Source organism: Macaca mulatta, chromosome 3 (assembly GCF_049350105.2).
Source record: "Macaca mulatta isolate MMU2019108-1 chromosome 3, T2T-MMU8v2.0, whole genome shotgun sequence".
NCBI classification, from domain to species: Eukaryota; Metazoa; Chordata; class Mammalia; order Primates; family Cercopithecidae; genus Macaca; species Macaca mulatta.
In genome coordinates this window covers 50,047,450-50,064,280 of record NC_133408.1, presented here as the reverse complement: position 1 = coordinate 50,064,280, position 16,831 = coordinate 50,047,450, and the positions used below count along the sequence as shown (strand labels likewise).

Below are 16,831 nucleotides of genomic sequence, written 5' to 3'. Positions count from 1 at the left end.
TGGGCCTAGGGACTCTGCTGCCTGGCTGCTCCGTCCCCCAACCTCCCATCCCATTCTATCACTGCCCAGCCTGACTGCCTTCTTCTGCACGCCACAGCCAGGCTGCTCCCAGGCATTGCAATTGCTTCCTTCCCACCTCACCTCAGCACCTGGCCCTACCGGCCTCCTCACTGGCTAGCCTGCCTCCTTGCCTTTTCCAATCCCTCCTGCTTTTTTTTTTTTTTTTTTTTTTTGCGATGGGGTCTCACTCTGTCGCTCAGGCTAGAGTGCAGTGGCACCATTATGGCTCACTGCAGCCTTGATCTCCTGGGCTCAAGAGATCTTCCTGCCTTAGCCTCCTGAGTAGCTGGGACTACGGGTGCACTCCACCACACCATTAATTTTTGCTTTTATTTTTTGTTTTTGTTTTGAGACAGTCTCGCTCTGTCACCCAGGCTGGAGTGCAGTGGCGTAATCTTGGCTCACTGCAACCTTTGCCTCCTGGGTTCAAGCAATTCTCCTGCTTCAGCCTCCTGAGTAGCTGGGATTATAGGCATGCACCACCACACCCAGCTAATTTTTTATATTTTTAGTAGAGATGAGGTTTCACCATGTTAGCCAGGCTGGTCTCAAACTCCTGACCTCAAGTGATCCACCTGCCTCGACCTCCCAAAGTGCTGGGATTATAGGCATGAGCCACTGCACCTGGCCATTATTTTTTATAGAGATGGGATCATGCTATGCTGCCCAGGCTGGTCTCACACTCCTGGCCTTAAGTGATCCTCCTGCCTCGGTCTCCCAAAACACTGGGATTCCAGGCATGAACCACCGTGCCCGACCACTCCCATTATTTCTTTTGTTTTTTTTGTTTTTATTTTTTGAGACGGAGTCTCGCTCTGTCGCCCAGGCTGGAGTGCAGTGGCCAGATCTCAGCTCACTGCAAGCTCCGCCTCCCGGGTTCACGCCATTCTCCTGCCTCAGCCTCCCAAGTAGCTGGGACTACAGGCGCCCACCACCTCGCCCAGCTAGTTTTTTGTACTTTTTAGTAGAGACGGGGTTTCACCGTATTAACCAGGATGGTCTCGATCTCCTGACCTCGTGATCCGCCCGTCTCGGCCTCCCAAAGTGCTGGGATTACAGGCTTGAGCCACCGCGCCCGGCCTCACTCCCATTATTTCTAACAGGCAAATCTGAACACCCATTTACTCATTCCACAAATACTTATTGAACAATTCCTATGTCCCCGGCAGAGTTGCTGGCTCTGAGGACACAGTACAGAATAAATGAGACAGACTCCCTGCTGTGCAGAGCCTGCCTCCTATGGCCACATCCACCAGCTCACAGGCCGGAAGGCCTTCTGAGTGACCACCTGGCACGTGCCATCCATGGCTCCTCCCGAGGCGCCCTCCCACCTCATCTCCCATCACTGCCCTTGATTCCAATACCCCTGAGCCCACCTGGCCCCCTCATGCCTTCTCTGCCTCCACGGGTTCAGGTGAGCTCACAGGTCAAGGCCCAGCTCAGCCACCTCCTCCTCCATGCAGCATTCCTGATGCCGTGACTACTGCTGTCTCTGGGGTCCTCCGGGAGCCTGTGTTTAGGGCCCAGTCTCTTCTTCCAGTAATTTATTTGCTAGCATGTCTATTTCTCCCCAAAGCTCTGAGCTTCTGGAGGCCAGGACATATCTTGTCTCTGGATCGCCCAAGTAGGCCACTTTGAAATGTTTGTTGGCCGGGCGTGGTGGCTCATGCCTGTAATCCCAGCACTTTGGGAGGCTGAGGCAGGTGGATCACCTGAGGTCGGGAGTTGGAGACCAGCCTAACCAATGTGGAGACACCCCGTCTCTACTAAAAGTACAAAATTAGGCCGGGCGCGGTGGCTCAAGCCTGTAATCCCAGCACTTTGGGAGGCCGAGACGGGCGGATCACGAGGTCAGGAGATTGAGACCATCCTGGCTAATATGGTGAAACCCCGTCTCTACTAAAAATACAAAAAACTAGCCGGGCGAGGTGGTGGGCGCCTGTAGTCCCAGCTACTCGGGAGGCTGAGGCAGGAGAATGGCGTAAACCCGGGAGGCGGAGCTTGCAGTGAGCTGAGATCCGGCCACTGCACTCCAGCCTGGGCGACAAAGCGAGACTCCGTCTCAAAAAAAAAAAAAAAAAAAAGTACAAAATTAGCTGGGCATGGTGGCACATGCCTGTAATCCCGGCTGCTAGGGAGGCTGAGGCAGGAGAATCGCTTGAACCCGGGAGGCAGAGGTTGCAGTGAGCCGAGATCGCGCCATTGCACTCCAGCCTGGACAACAAAAGAGAAAGTCCGTCTCAAAAAAAAAAACAAAAAAAAAAAACCAAGAAGGAAGGAAGGTAGGAGGGAGCGAGGGAGGGAGGAAAGAAAGAAAGAGAGAGAGAAAGAAAGAAAGAGAAAGGAAAGAAAAGAAATAAATAAACGTTTGTTGAATGAGTCAGCAAGTGAAGGAGGGAACCCAGAGAGGAATGGTTGCAGAAACTTTGGGGGAGGCCTGGGCACCAAAGGTGAGGCGTGGTGGCGGCAAGATGACACTAGAGGACGACAGAGAGTAAGGAAAAAATGCAGCTAGGACCAACAGGCTTGGAGCAGAGGACAGACGCCTGGGCCAGGGTTCCCAGCCTGGAAGCCCCGAGCCCTCATCCTGCGTGCCCGTCCCAGCTTCGTGGGGGAGGGGTGAGGAGCATACCAGGCCCCTCCTGTCTGAACTCAGTCAGCCAACTGAACTCTGCTCTATACCCTGGGGAAAGGGAAGAATAGGACCAGGACGGCCGGCAGGAAAACAGGAAACTAATCCTGGAGCAGCAGGCAGAGGACCGTCCCCAGGATGTGGGCACTTCTCGCCGGAGGGTCCTGAGCCTGGGGCGCACTCTTCTGGTTTGGGGTGAATACGGTCCTCTCGTGGTCTCTCTCTCTTCAGGCAGGGCCCAGGGGAGCCTCCATTCCACACCACGTTTTTCCTTCCAACACATACAACAGCCAGGAGGCCGGACAGAGCTTTCCTGTTTCCTGTTTTCCCAACTGTATTTTCCCCTTTCTCCTTAATCAGTTTCCTACAGCCCCAGACCGAGGGTGACAGGACACAGGGCACCTGCCCAGCTTGGCTGTCCCAGCCTGTCCCCCATCCCCAGCCACCCCCAACTTTTTTTTTTTTTTTTTTGGAGACAGAGTCTCGTTGTGTCGCCCAGGCTGGAGTGCAGTGAGTGGTGCAATCTCAGCTCACTACAACCCCCACCTCCCAGGTTCAAGCAATTCTCATGCCTCAGCCTCCTAAGAGCTGGGATTTCGGGTGTGCACCACCATGCCCGGCTGATTTTTGATTTTTGTGGGCTTTTTTTTTTTTTTTTTTTTTGAGATGGAGTTTCACTCTTGTTGCCCAGGCTGGAGTGCAATGGCGCATTATCGGCTCACTGCAACCTCCACCTCCCGGGTTAAAGTGACTCTCCTGCCTCAGCCTCCCGAGTAGCTGAGATTACAGGTGTGCACCACCACGCCTGGCTAATTTTTGTATTTTTAGTAGAGACGGGGTTTCACCATGTTGGCCAGGCTGGTTTCGAACTCCTGACCTCAGGTGATCTGCCCACTTCGGCCTCCCAAAGTGCTGGGATTACAGGCATGAGCCACCACGCCTGGCCTAATTTTTGTATTTTTAGTAAGAATGGGGTTTCATCATGTTGGCCAGGCTGGTCTCAAACTCCTGGCCTCAAGCGATCCACCTGCCTCAGCCTCCCAAAAGTGCTGGGATTATAGGCGTGAGCCACCTGGAGCAGCCTGCCTGCCTTTTTTTGAGATGTTCTAGAAGGCCCCAGGCCTCCTGCCTTCCTCTCTCAGCTGAGGGAGTATTCAGCAAACTGGCCCCATCACCAGGCACCTGCTGGCCTCCAGGCCCTGCTCCACCCACCCAAGGAGGCATCTTAGAGACCCGGATGCCTGGGGGTCTCCTACCTCCCCCTCCACCTACCCACTTTCTAGGGCTCTCTTAAGGGGGAAACCTGAATCTATTTCAGGACAGGAATCCCACTCTCCCGCAGTCTTAGGAAGTACTCCTGCTCCATTCACCCCTTTTCTCCATCTCACTCTGATTTAAAGCAGCGCAGGTCACATCCAGGCTTAGCTGGCTGACAGGGAGGGAACGTTCCCCTCTCAGGCCTGGTGAGTGTCTCCTGTCCTCCCCTCACTCCTATCTCCACTGTTTAAAAAATGATTCTATGATACTCATTAAAGCACGAGCAGGAACATTTTATTCAGGACCATCACAAGAGCTATATAGGTGGGACTGCAATGGGATTGTGCAGTGGGGGAAGAGAGAGTGGGCTCAACTCTGAATAGAGCATGGGCAAGCAAGAATTTATGGCCCAGGAGTAGGGTGGGGCAAGTGGATGGAAAATTACTAACAGCAAATATCAGGGGGTTCTGGCTCAACCGACCTAGCAGGATTCTAGCTGAAGGCCAGCCAGGAAGATCAGACATCACCCTGGAGATGGTAGAGGATGAGGAACCTGATCTGGAGGGTGATCAGATGTCGAGGGTGAGGGGTTCTTGTGAAACAGACTCCACAGGTTTCTTGCAAAAACTGGATTTACGAACTGGGCACGGTGGCTCACGCCTGTAATCCCAGCACTTTGGGAGGCCAAGGCGGGTGGATCACTTGAGGTCAGGAGTTCGAGACCAGCCTGACCAATATGGTGAACCCCCATCTCTACTAAAAATATAAACTTAGCCAGGCGTGGTCGCTCATGCCTGTAATCCGAGCTACTCCGGAAGCTGAGTGAGGCAGGAGAATCACTTGAACCCAGGAGGAGGAGGTTGCAGTGAGCTGAGATTGCGCCATTGCACTCCAGCCTGGGCAACACAGTGAGACTCTGGGAAAAAAAAAAAAGACTAGATTTATGCAGAGGGGCTTAGGAGGTTCCAGAGTCTGAGAAAAGTTTGGTCAAGCAGGGAATCTTTGTCACCCCTTCCCATGTGCACACCCCTGTCCTGCAGCATTTAGGCTGTGGAGTGGGTAATGCAGGGGACCTGGAGGGGAGGGGAAGAGTGGAGGAGAAACTGTTGATTCACCGGCCTGGAAGGAGACTTAGAACATCCAGTCCAATGGTTTCACTGTACAGATCAAGAAAATGAGTCACGGATGCCGGCCCTTGGCCAAGGCTGCAGTCAAAGACACCCAGGTCCCCAGACTCCACAGCTAGACAGCCAGAGTGGAAGGGGCGGGAGGACAGATTCCCAGCCCTCCCACCTGGCCCCTCTGTGGCCCCCACTTCAGTGGTGATGGGGGTGGCGTGGCCCCCTCCCAGTCCAGCCAGAAACCAGAGGTCCAGGGAGTGGGGCAGGCTGGAGGTGGGTTTTTAGAAGTGAACTCCCAGAGAGGCAGTGTCTGGATGTTTCCAGAAAGACCCAGCATCCCCTATACCCCACCCCCGGCGCTCTGATTACTGTTGTCCACATTTTCAATTCCAAGCAGGCCCGGGGGCTGGAGTCATCCATCAGCTGTCAGGTCTCTCTGGGGAGCTCAGGCAGCTGCCTGGAGATTCTGGCACTTTCTCTGAGGCCAGGCCAGCGAAGGCGGGGCTGGTTCAGTTGCAGTTGGCAGAGGCCTGCAGAAGGCGTGGCTAGCGTGGTCAAGGCCTTGGGCACAGTGAAAGGAAGGGGGTTAGTCTTGGGGATGCTGCTGAGCACCCCAGATTTGGGGGCTAGAGGTGAGGGGAGGGACCGTCTGATGAAGGACTCCCTGGACCTTGCAGTGGGCAATGAAGAGGGGGAAGGGCTATGACCTACCCTCTCACCCCTCCCCCCACCCCACTCCATGGTGGCTTCTGGGAAATCCCTGGGGCTAGAATTTTCCTCTTTTTTTTTGAGACAGAGTCTTGCTCTGTTGCCCAAGCTGGAGTGCAGTGGCACAATCTTGGCTCACTGCAACCTCTGCTTCCTGGGTTCAAGTGATTCTCCTGCCTCAGCCTCCGGAGTAGCTGGGATTACAAGCACGTGCCACCACGCCTGGCTAATTTTTATGTTTTTAATAAAGACGGGGTTTCACCACGTTGGTCAGGCTGGTCTCGAACTCCTGACCTCATGATCCACCCGCCTTGGCCTCCAAGAGTGCTGAAATTACAGGCATGAGCCACCGCGCCTGGTCTGAATTTTCCTCTTTATCCCAGAAAGACCACCTCTGGCAGCTCAGTGCTCTGGATGCTGGAGCCAGCCACAGTGTCAGAGAACAGCTGGGCAGGGGGGCACGTGGGAGCCGCCACCCAGCCCTGGCCCCCTTGCCCAGCTCGGTTGCCTGGTGGGGACGGCAGAGTGCAGCCTCCTGGAGAAAAGGTACCCAGTTAGGGTGGAAGAGGTGCATTCCTGCCCCTGTGCACTGGAAGCCCACAGGCCTCTCTGAACTGTCTGGGAAGTCTCCTCCTCGCTGGGTGGAGAATAGGAAGGTCTGAGACACTTACCAGCTTTGTGACCCTGGGGCCATTCAGACCCTCAGTTTTCTCATCTCAAAAATGGGACTCCTAGCTGGACGCCATGGCTCATGCCTATAATTCCAGGTAGTCAGGAGACAAAGGTAGGAGGACTGCTTGAGGCCAGATGTTCAAGACCAGCCTGAGTAACATAGTGAGACCCCCTCTCTATAAAAAATTGTAAAATTGGCTGGGTATGGTGACAAGTGCCTGTAGTCCCAGCTACTCAGGAGGCTGAGCAGGGAGGATCACATGAGCCCAGAACGTTGAGCATACAGTGGGCTATAATTGCACCACTGCACTCCAACCTGGGCAACAGAGGAGTGGGGACCCTATCTATTGAAAAAAAAAAAAAAAAAAAAAAAAGGAGGCTGGGCATGGTGGCTCACGCCTGTAATCCCAGCACTTTGGGAGGCTGAGGTGGATCATTTGAGGCCAGGAGTTCAAGACCAGCCTGGCCAACATGGTGAAACCTCATCTCTACTAAAAATACAAAAAATAGCTGGGCATAGTGGCGGGAGGCTGAGGCAGGAGAATCGCTTAAACCCAGCAGGTGGAGGTTGCAGTGAGCTGAGATGGTGCCAATGCACTCTAGCCTGGCGACAGAGTGAGACTCTGTCTCAAAAAAATAAAAAATAAAAAAGGAAGAAAAAGTGACTCTGATAGGATACTTTGATGCTCTATAAAGCGCATATGGCTGGGCATGGTGGCTCACATCTGTAATCCCAGCACTTTGGAAGGCCAAGGCGGGTGGATCACGAGGTCAGGAGTTAGAGACCAGCCTGGCCAAGAGACCAGCCTGGCCAATGTGGTGAAACCCCATCTCTACTAAAAATACAAAAATTAGCTGGGCATGGTGGCAGGCGCCTGTAATTGCAGCTACTTGGGAGGCTGAGGCAGGAGAATTGCTTGAACCTGGGAGGCGGAGGTTGCAGTGAGCCAAGATCCCGCCATTGCACTCCAGCCTGGGCGACAGAGCAAGACTCCAACTCAAAAAAACCCCAAGAAAACAAAAAAACACATACAACTGGGTAATTCGGATTATTCTAAGGCTCAGTATCCACAATTAAAGGCCCTTGCAGTCACCGTGAGGACTTACTGTACCCCGAGCACTTCACACATATTCACACACTTGAAACTGACCACAGTGCTGTCAGACGGGCAGGGGCTTTGCTAGTTCTACTTTGCAAATAGGGACATGTGGGCTCAGAGTGGTCACCAGGCCAGCAGCACCCAGATTCAAGCCCAGCCCTATCTGTCCCCAAAGCCCAGTTTCTGCCCCACCACCCACCTCACCCCCATGCTGCCAGAAACCACCCATCTCCCCTCCCTTGTGGGTGATCTAAGAGTCATCCCTCAAGAACTGAACCCTTAGCCAGGCTGGTCTCGAACTCCTGACCTCAGGGAATCCACCCACCTCGGCCTCCCAAACCGTGTCCGGCCCATGGTGGTACATGCCTGTAGTCCCAGCTACTTGGGAGGCTGAGGTAGAAGAACGGCGTGAACCCGGGAGGCGGAGCTTGCAGTGAGCCGAGATCACGCCACTGCACTCCAGCACTCTAGCCTGGGCGACAGAGTGAGACTCTGTCTCAAAATAAAAAATAAAAATAAAAAAAAAGAAGCATTGGTTGGCCAGGCGTGGTGGCTCACACCTGTAATCCCAGCACTTTGAGAGGCTGAGGCGGGCTTATTGCCTGGGTTCAGGAATTCAAGACCAGCCTGGCCAACATGCTGAAACTCCATCTCTACCAAAAATATAAAAAATTAGCCAGGTGTTATGGTGGGTGCCTGTAATCCCAGGTACTGGGGAAGCTGAGGCACGAGGATCATTCCAGGAGACAGAGGTTGCAGGGAGCTGAGATAGTGCCATTGCACTCCCGCCTGGGTGACAGAACGAGACTCTGTCTCAAACAAAAAAGAAAAAAGGAAAAGGAACACTGGCCAGGAACCTCAAATGCTGCAAAACTGAATTAGTCTGGACTTACTGTGTAATTCTGGGCAAATGCCCTCATTTCTCTAGGCCTCAGTTTCCTTTTCTGCAGATTTTGATACCCATATCACAGAGGGCGAGGGGAGCACCAAGTAGGAGAATCTGCACAGACTTGTTCAGAGCCTGGAGCTTGCCCCTTGAGCCTACCTCATCCATCTGATGGGATCCTGGCCCCCATCGCCCAGCTTGCAGGGAGGGTGCTGCCCTAGGCTCCTGCCACAACCCTGACATTCCCTCTTTCCTGTCTTCGTAGGCATGGCCATTCCAGCCTTGCTTGTACCCTGACTTAGGTCCTGTGATCCCTGTGGTTTTTTTTTGCCAGAGTCTCACTCTATCGCTCAGGCTGGAGTTCCAGTGGGGCAATCTCAGCTCACTGCAACCTCCGCCTCCTGGGTTCAAACGATTCTCCTGCCTCAGCCTCCCAAGTGGCTGGGATTACAGGCGTGTGCCACCACACCCGGCTAAGTTTTGCATTTTTAGTAGAACTGGCGTTTTACCATGTTGGTCTCGAACTCCTGACCTCAAGTGAGCCGCCTGCCTCGGCCTCCCAAAGTGCTGGGATTACAGGCATGAGCCACTGCACCCGGGCCTGTTATCCCTGTTTTTTAAGACAAGGAAACTGCTGTGCACGGAGATTAAATGGCTTTCTGCTGTCTCCTGTAAAGCGCTCACAGAGCCAACCTCCTGCTTCTCTAATACCCAGGGCCTCCCACTGCTGTCCCACTGTACTTGCTGCCCCTATCCTGGGGCTGAGGCTCCACTCCTCATACTTCTGTGGGGAGCCAAGGCCACTAAGGTCTTGCCCTGCCCAGGCCCAGAATCCGGGCAGACTCCAGGCCACTCACTTTGATGAGCTGGGGGTAGCAGCAAGTCCCCATGCCTTCTCTGAGCCTCAGTTTCCTTTTTGAGAGAGAGCTCATAAATACCTCTCTCTCTTTTTTTTTTTTTTTCTTTTTCAGACAGAGTCTCGCTGTGTTGCCCAGGCTGGAGTGCAGTGGAGCAATCATATTACATTGCAGTCTTGACCTCCTGGGCTCAAGTGATCCTGCTTCAGCCTCCTTAGTAGCTGGATCTACAGGTGTGTGCCACCACACTTGGCTAATTTTTAAATTTTTTGTAGAGACAGGCTTCACACCATGTTGTCCAGGCTAGTCTTGAACTCCTGGCCCTAAGAGATCTTTCCACCTAGGCCTCCCAAAGCACTGGGATTACAGGCGTGAGCCACTGCGCTCGACGTAGATGCCTTTCTATCTTACCCACCTGCTCCCCATCAGGGAAGAAATGGGGCTGGACCATGAATCTGAGATCACTCCTGGAAAGGCCTCTGAACTCCTGGGACTCTTGGGAGCCAGTGGTGGGAGACAGACAGGACCCCTGCCTTCTACCTCACCTCCCTGGCTGGGTCATTGTCATGAGCCAAGTGGGTCTCATTTGGGAGCTCCTGGTTGACACCCCACGGGACTTAGCATCAGAAAGCCCCAGGCTTTTGCTCCCCAGCGCTCCCAGCCCCACCCATCCCCAGCTGTATAAAATGGAGGTGAGGTCAGGAGCCAGGGAGGGCCCTCATCTGTCTCTGCCTGCTCACCTTGGTCCAGACGGGAGCCCGGGGTGCCCCACCCCAGAGAGAGCTGTCAGATGTGGTTATAAACACTTCCAGGTGTGGCTCTACCAGGCCCAGCCACATTCTGGATGGGAGCTGCCAGCCCTTTGTAGACACAAGCTCCCTTCATCTTGCCTGAAATCAGGACAGACTGGATCTATCCCTGCTGCCCGAGAGATTGTGCAACTCAAGGCACAAAACCCACACACTCTGCTCACTCCCTTGGAATTCACATTCATCTTCAAGGGCTCAGTTCTTTTTTTTTTTGAGACGGAGTCTTGCTCTGTTGCACAGGCTAGAATGCAGCGGCACAATCTCAGCTCACTGCAACCTCTGCCTCCTAGGTTCAAGCGATTCTCCTGCCTCAACCTCCTCGGTAGCTGGGACTACAGGCATGCACCACCATGGGCCAGGTGTGGTGGCTCATGGCTGTAATCCCAGCACTTTGGGAGGCCGAGGTGGGTGGATTCCCTGAGGTCAGGAGTTCGAGACCAGCCTGGCTATGCCCGGCTAATTTTTTGTATTTTTTAGTAGAGACAGAGTTTCACCGTGTTAGCCAGGATGGTCTCCATCTCCTGACCTCATGATCCGCCCACCTCGGCCTCCCAGAGTGCTGGGATTACAGGCGTGAGCCACCGTGCCCGGCCCAACCAGTGCTTCTTAAGGAAAGATACATATAGTAGGAGATGTGACAGTAATCTTCCTCCTGGCCCCTCTCAGCACACTGTGCCTTGGAGGTTCTTATCTGGGCCTGCCCCACTGTTAGGGGAAGGGGGAAAATTGCCAAACCCCACCAATTCTCCTTCCTCTTCCCTCTCTTCAATCCCAGGCAGGTAACAACTAATAATTATGATGTACCAGGCTCTGGGCCAAAGTCATCACCTGCATTAGGTCACTGAATCCTCAGGCCAACCCATTACAGTCATGAGTCACTTAACAACAGAGACACATCCGACAAATGCCTTGTTAGGCAATTTCATCATTGTGGGAACATCTCAGAGTGGACTTACACAAATCTAGATGGTCTAGCCTACTACACACCTAAGTCATATGGTCTAGCCTTCTGCTCCTAGGTTACAAACCTCTACAGCATATGACTGCACCAAATATTGGAGGCAGCTGCAACATGATGGTAAGTATTAGTGTTTCTAAAGATAGAAGATGGCCAGGCGCGGTGGCTCACGCCTGTAATCCTAGCACTTTGGGAGGCCCAGGCGGGTGGATTACTTGAGGTCAGGAGTTCAAGAACAGCCTGGCCAACATGGTGAAACCCCATCTCTACTAAAAATACAAAAATTAGCCAGTGTCGTGGCACTTGCCTGTAGTCCCAGCTACTTAGGAGGCTGAGGCAGGAGAATCACTTGAACCTGGGAGGTGGACGTTAGAGTGAGCCTAGATCGGGACATTGCGCTACCAGCCTGGGCAACAGAGGGAGACTCCATCTCTAAATAAATAAATTAATTAAACATAGAAGACATACAGTAAAAACACGGTAACATAATTGTTTTGTTTGTTTGGAGACAGGATCTTGTTCTGTCACACAGACTGGAGTGCAGTGGCACAATCAGGCTTACTGCAGCCTCGACCTCCTCAGCTCAAGTGATTCGTCCACCTCAGTCTCCTGAGTATTTGGGACTACGGGTCCATGCCACCATACCTGGCTAATTTGTTTTGAATTTTAGTAGAGATGGGGTCTCACTGTGTTGCCCAGGCTTGTCTCAGACTTCTGGCTTCAAGTAATCCTCCCACGTCGGACTCCCAAAGTGCTAAGATTACAGATGTGAGCCACTGCACCCAGCCAATAATATAATTTTATGGGACCACCTTCATATTTTTTGTTGTCCCTTGCTGACCTACACATCTTTATGCAATGCATGACTGTTACCATCATCAAAATCTCCATTTTCCAGATGGGGAAACAGAGGCATAAAGAATCTAACTTGCACAAGTTCATCTGCTTAGTGACAGAACCAAGATGTGAATTCAGGCAGTCTGGCTTCAAAGTCCACACTCCTAACAACCGTACCAGATTACCAGATTTTTTTTTTTTTTTTTTTTTGAGATGGAGTCTCGCTCTGCCGCCCAGGCTGGAGTGCAGTGGTGAGATCTCAGTTCACCGCAACCTCTGCCTTCGGGGTTCAAGCAATTCTCCCGCCTCAGCCTCCCCAGCAGCTGTGATTACAGGCGCCCGCCACCACACCCAGCTAATTTTTGTAATTTTAGTAGAGATGAGGTTTCACCATGTTGGCCAGGCTGGTCCCAAACTCCTGACCTCTGGTGATCCTCCCACCTCAGCCTCCCAAAGTGCTGGGATTACAGGGGTGAGCCACCACACCCAGCCCAGACTGCTTTATCTTTGTATTTGTATTTATTCATTTACTTATTTTGAGACAGGGTTTTGCTCTGCAGCCCATGCTGAAGTGCAGTGGTGCAATCCAGGTTCACCAAAGCCTCTACTCACCAGCGTTCAAAGGAGCTCACCAGCGTTCAAAGGAGCCTGCTGCCTCAGCCTCCAGAGTAGCTGAGGCCACAGGCGTGCACACCATGCCCAGCTAATTTTAAAAAAAATTTTGGTAGAGGTAGGGTCTCACTATGTTGCCCAGAATGGTCTCAAACTCCTGGCCTCAGGGGACCCTTCTGCCTTGGCCTCCCAAAGTGCTGAGATTACAGGCATGAGCCACGCACCCGGCCCCTTTTTAAAAATTTTTTAACAGGTCCTTGCTCTGTTGCCTAGGCTAGAGTGCAGTGGTAAGATCATAACGCACTGCAGCCTCGAACTCCTGGGCTCAAGCACCAGCCTGCTTTATATCACATTCCATCTCACACGCTTGTGATTCCAATCCTGCCGCTGCCACTTCTCAGTTGTATGCCCCAACCCAACCTGCCTGGCTCTGTCCTCCTTAACAAAAGAACGGCCCTGGCCACGGGTCACAGTCGGCAGCTCTTAAGCACCAGGGCCGGCGAGTGCCCTGCCGTGGCACGGCTCCAGCTTCGAGCTCTCGAACTCATTTGTTTTCCTTAACGAGAGAAGGTTCCAGATGAGGGCAGAACCCTCTTCGCCCCGCCCACGGCCCCTGAACGCTAGGGGAGGAGTGCATGGGGAGGGGCGTCCCTCAAACGGGTCATTGCCATTAATAGAGACCTCAAACACCGCCTGCTAAAAATACCCGACTGGAACCGCATAAAAGCGCAGCCGGGCCCAGCGCCCCGCACTTCTCCGAGCAGACGTCCAGAGCAGAGTCAGCCAGCATGACCGAGCGCCGCGTCCCCTTCTCGCTCCTGCGGGGCCCCAGCTGGGATCCCTTCCGCGACTGGTACCCGCACAGCCGCCTCTTCGACCAGGCCTTCGGGCTGCCCCGGCTGCCCGAGGAGTGGTCGCAGTGGTTGGGCGGCAGCAGCTGGCCAGGCTACGTGCGCCCCCTGCCCCCCGCCGCGATCGAGAGCCCCGCGGTGGCCGCGCCCGCCTACAGCCGCGCGCTCAGCCGGCAGCTCAGCAGCGGGGTCTCGGAGATCCGGCACACGGCCGACCGCTGGCGCGTGTCCCTGGATGTCAACCACTTCGCCCCGGACGAGCTAACGGTTAAGACCAAGGATGGCGTGGTGGAGATCACCGGTGAGTCCCCCTGGTCCTGCAGAGGAGGGGAGGAGGCTAGCGGGGCGGGCAGGGCCGGGGGAGGGGTGCGGTTGAAACGGGGGTCCCGGGGGCCTGGGGAGTTAAATGTTAGCCCAGCACCGGGAAAAACAGGATCCCTGATTCCTCTGCTCAGGAATTGGGAGTGCAGGTCGCTTCTAAGGGCGCTTTGTGCTCTGTAATCCCAGCGCTTTGGAAGGCCGAGACGGGAGGATGGCTTGAGGCCAGGAGTTCAAGACTAGCCCGGGCAACATAGCGAGACGCCCCCCAACACTACAAAAAAATTAAAAAGCAACCAAAAAAATTTTTTTAAAGACCATCAATGAAGAGAGAAAATGCACCTTTCCACAGAGCCCCCTCCCCACCCACAACCCCATCCCCAGATAAGCGGGTTCCCTGTTTCTAGCCGCGGAGAGGGCGTGCGTGCGGCTCCAAGTGCGCCTGCGCACTGCTCACTCCCCAACTCGGCGCCCTGCTCCATTCCTCCCAAAACTCTGAATCGAGGAACTTTCCGGAAGTTTCTGAGAACCCGGACAGGCGGGCACGCCCCCACCCCCAACCCCCTCCGTTAATCCCTGCCGGCCTGCAGTCCTGGCTGCTTCCAAGCAGGAGGTGGGGCCTCTGGCCTGGCGGGGCCGAGAGGCGGTCCCCTCCCCCATAGTCTGATTTCCCTCTTTCCCCAAAAGGCAAGCACGAGGAGCGGCAGGACGAGCATGGCTACATCTCCCGGTGCTTCACGCGGAAATACACGTGAGTCCTGGCGCCAGATCGGGGTGGGTGGGGGGCGGGGGGCGGGGGTCAGGGAGGAGGGCACAGGGACCCACCCAGTGTGTAATGTAACGCTCGCCTTCTCTCTCTGCACGTCCAGGCTGCCCCCCGGTGTGGACCCCACCCAGGTCTCCTCCTCCCTGTCCCCTGAGGGCACACTGACCGTGGAAGCCCCCATGCCCAAGCTAGCCACACAGTCCAACGAGATCACCATCCCGGTCACCTTCGAGTCGCGGGCCCAGCTTGGGGGCCCAGAAGCTGCAAAATCTGACGAGACTGCCGCCAAGTAAAGCCTTAGCCCGGATGCCCACCCCTGCTGCCGCCACTGGCTGCGCCCCCCCACCCTCAACCTGTGTGTTCTTTTGATACGTTTATCTTGTTTTTCTCAAATAAAGTTCCAAGTAACCCACCTGTCACTGGCTCAGACCCTGGTATTTGTGGAAGGAAGCCTCAGGCACCTGCCATTTGCTGGCTTCCACAAGTCACCTTTACTCAGGGTGTACTGTGTGCCCAGCCCCGTGCTGGGCCATGTTGGTACACTGATGTAGGTTGCTGGACACGGGCTGACTCACATAAAGAGAGGTCGTAGGGCCGGGCGCAGTGGCTCATACCTGTAATCCCAGCCCTTTGGGGGGTTGAGGCAGGAGAAGTGCTTGAAGTCAAGAATTCTAGACCAGCCTGGACAATGTAGTGAGACTCTGTCTCTAAAAAATAAAAATTAGCCAGGGTGTTACTGCATGCCTGTAGTCCCAGCTACTCAGGAGGCTGAGGCAGGAGGATCGCTTGAGCCCAGGAGTTGAAGGGTGCAGTGAGCTAAGATCGTGCCATTGCACTCCAGCCTGGACAACAGAGCAAGATCCTGTTTCAAACAAAACAATCAAAAGCTCAGAAAGAGTGAGACCCTGTCTTTAAAAAAAAAAAAAAAAAAGGTCATGATTGCAAGGTTATGATTGCAATTAAAGCTGTAAAGTCGGGAAGGAGGAGGAACTAGGAGAAGCACCTGAGGCTTGAGTTCCCAGGAGCACCTAGGCTGGGTCCCAGGTGAAGGGGCACAGAGGTAATTGAACTTCCCCGCAGAGCTGATGGGAGGATTACTATGTCAAAAGCTTGGCGTCAACTTGAGCACACCCCAAGGGCACCGCAGTGGACCTGGCAAGCTTTGAGATATCTGTCTCTCACCGCCACACCCCCTGAGGCCAGGGCATCCCTGTTGGCAGTCACAAGGGAACTGGCAGGCAGAACTGGGGTGAGAACGGAGGCCACAGAGTCGGGGTGGGGAGACTGGGCAGTGCCCTGGCCGACCCACAGGCTCAGACCTGTGCTGCTGGCTGGGCCAGCAGTTCTTGTTGCCTGTATTTATTTCCAGTTGGCCTCCCTCCAGGTGTAGTCAGGCTTCCAAGGGCCCAGTCTCCCTCTCCCTTGCCTGCCCTTGCCCTAGCTGCCACCCTCTAACCAGGCCCAGGAGAAGTTGTGGAGATAGAAAGCAGATGGGGGACCGGGCGCGGTGGCTCACACCTATAATCCCAGCACTTTGGGAGGCCGAGGAGGGTGGATTACTTGAGGCCCGGAGTTTGAGACAGCCTGGCCAACATGGTGAAACCCCGTCTCTACTAAAAGTATAAAAATTAGCCGGGTGTGGTGGCAGGTGCCTGTAATCCCAGCTACTCAGGAGGCTGAGGCAGGGAAATCGCTTGAACCCGGGAGGCAGAGGTTGCAGTGAGCCAAGATCGTGCCACCGCCCTCCAGCTTGGGAGACAGAGCAAAACTCGGTCTGAAAACAAAAAAAGCAGATGGGAGCTTTGGAGCTCAGTCCCAAGGTCCTTAAATTTTTGAGGGACCCAGAGTCTGAGGCTGTAGCAAAATACTCCCATGTTCGAGGCGGAGCTTGCAGTGTGCCGAGATTGCACCGCCACTGCACTCCAGCCTGGGCGACAGAGCGAGACTCTGTCTCAAAAAAAAAAAAAAAAGAGACTCCCATGTTGTTTTCTCAGCCCACAGCCTGACTTTCCCAGGTTCCCTAAGAAGGGTGGTGGTACCCTGCAGGCGAGGGCCTGGAGCATGTCCACACTACCCCCAATATCACCCCACACCACCTTGCTACTGCTTTTTTTTTTTTTTTTTTTTTTTTGAGACTGAGTTTTGCTCTTGTTGCCCAGGCTGGAGTGCAATGGTGTGATCTCGGCTCACTGCAACCTCTGCCTCCCTGGTTCAAGTGATTCTCCTGCCTCAGCCTCCCGAGTAGCTGGGATTATAGGCGTGCACCACCATACCCGGCTAATTTTTGTATTTTTGGTAGAGACAAGAGTTTTTCTGTGTTGGTCAGGCTGGTCTCAAACTCCCAACCTCAGGTGATCTGCCTGCCTCAGCCTCCCAAAGTGCTGGGA

The 16,831-nt window shown here is 54.1% G+C and overlaps 1 protein-coding gene and 1 long non-coding RNA gene across 2 annotated transcripts; one reads left to right on the top strand and one right to left on the bottom strand.

Annotated features, from left to right (window-relative positions):
• Positions 1-4,224: 4,224 nt before the first annotated feature.
• Positions 4,225-13,070, bottom strand: LOC144339756 (uncharacterized). Its single transcript, XR_013415131.1, has 2 exons — positions 12,510-13,070; positions 4,225-5,631 (listed from the first exon to the last, which is right to left on the bottom strand). It is a non-coding gene; the product is annotated as an uncharacterized LOC144339756 (long non-coding RNA).
• Positions 13,071-13,145: 75 nt separating this feature from the next.
• On the top strand, positions 13,146-14,859 carry HSPB1 (heat shock protein family B (small) member 1). Its single transcript, NM_001260949.2, is given in 3 exon segments — positions 13,146-13,661; positions 14,366-14,429; positions 14,548-14,859. Coding segments are annotated over 3 exon segments (618 nt in total). The 5' UTR covers positions 13,146-13,297; the 3' UTR covers positions 14,738-14,859.
• The last annotated feature ends 1,972 nt before the right edge of the window (positions 14,860-16,831 follow it).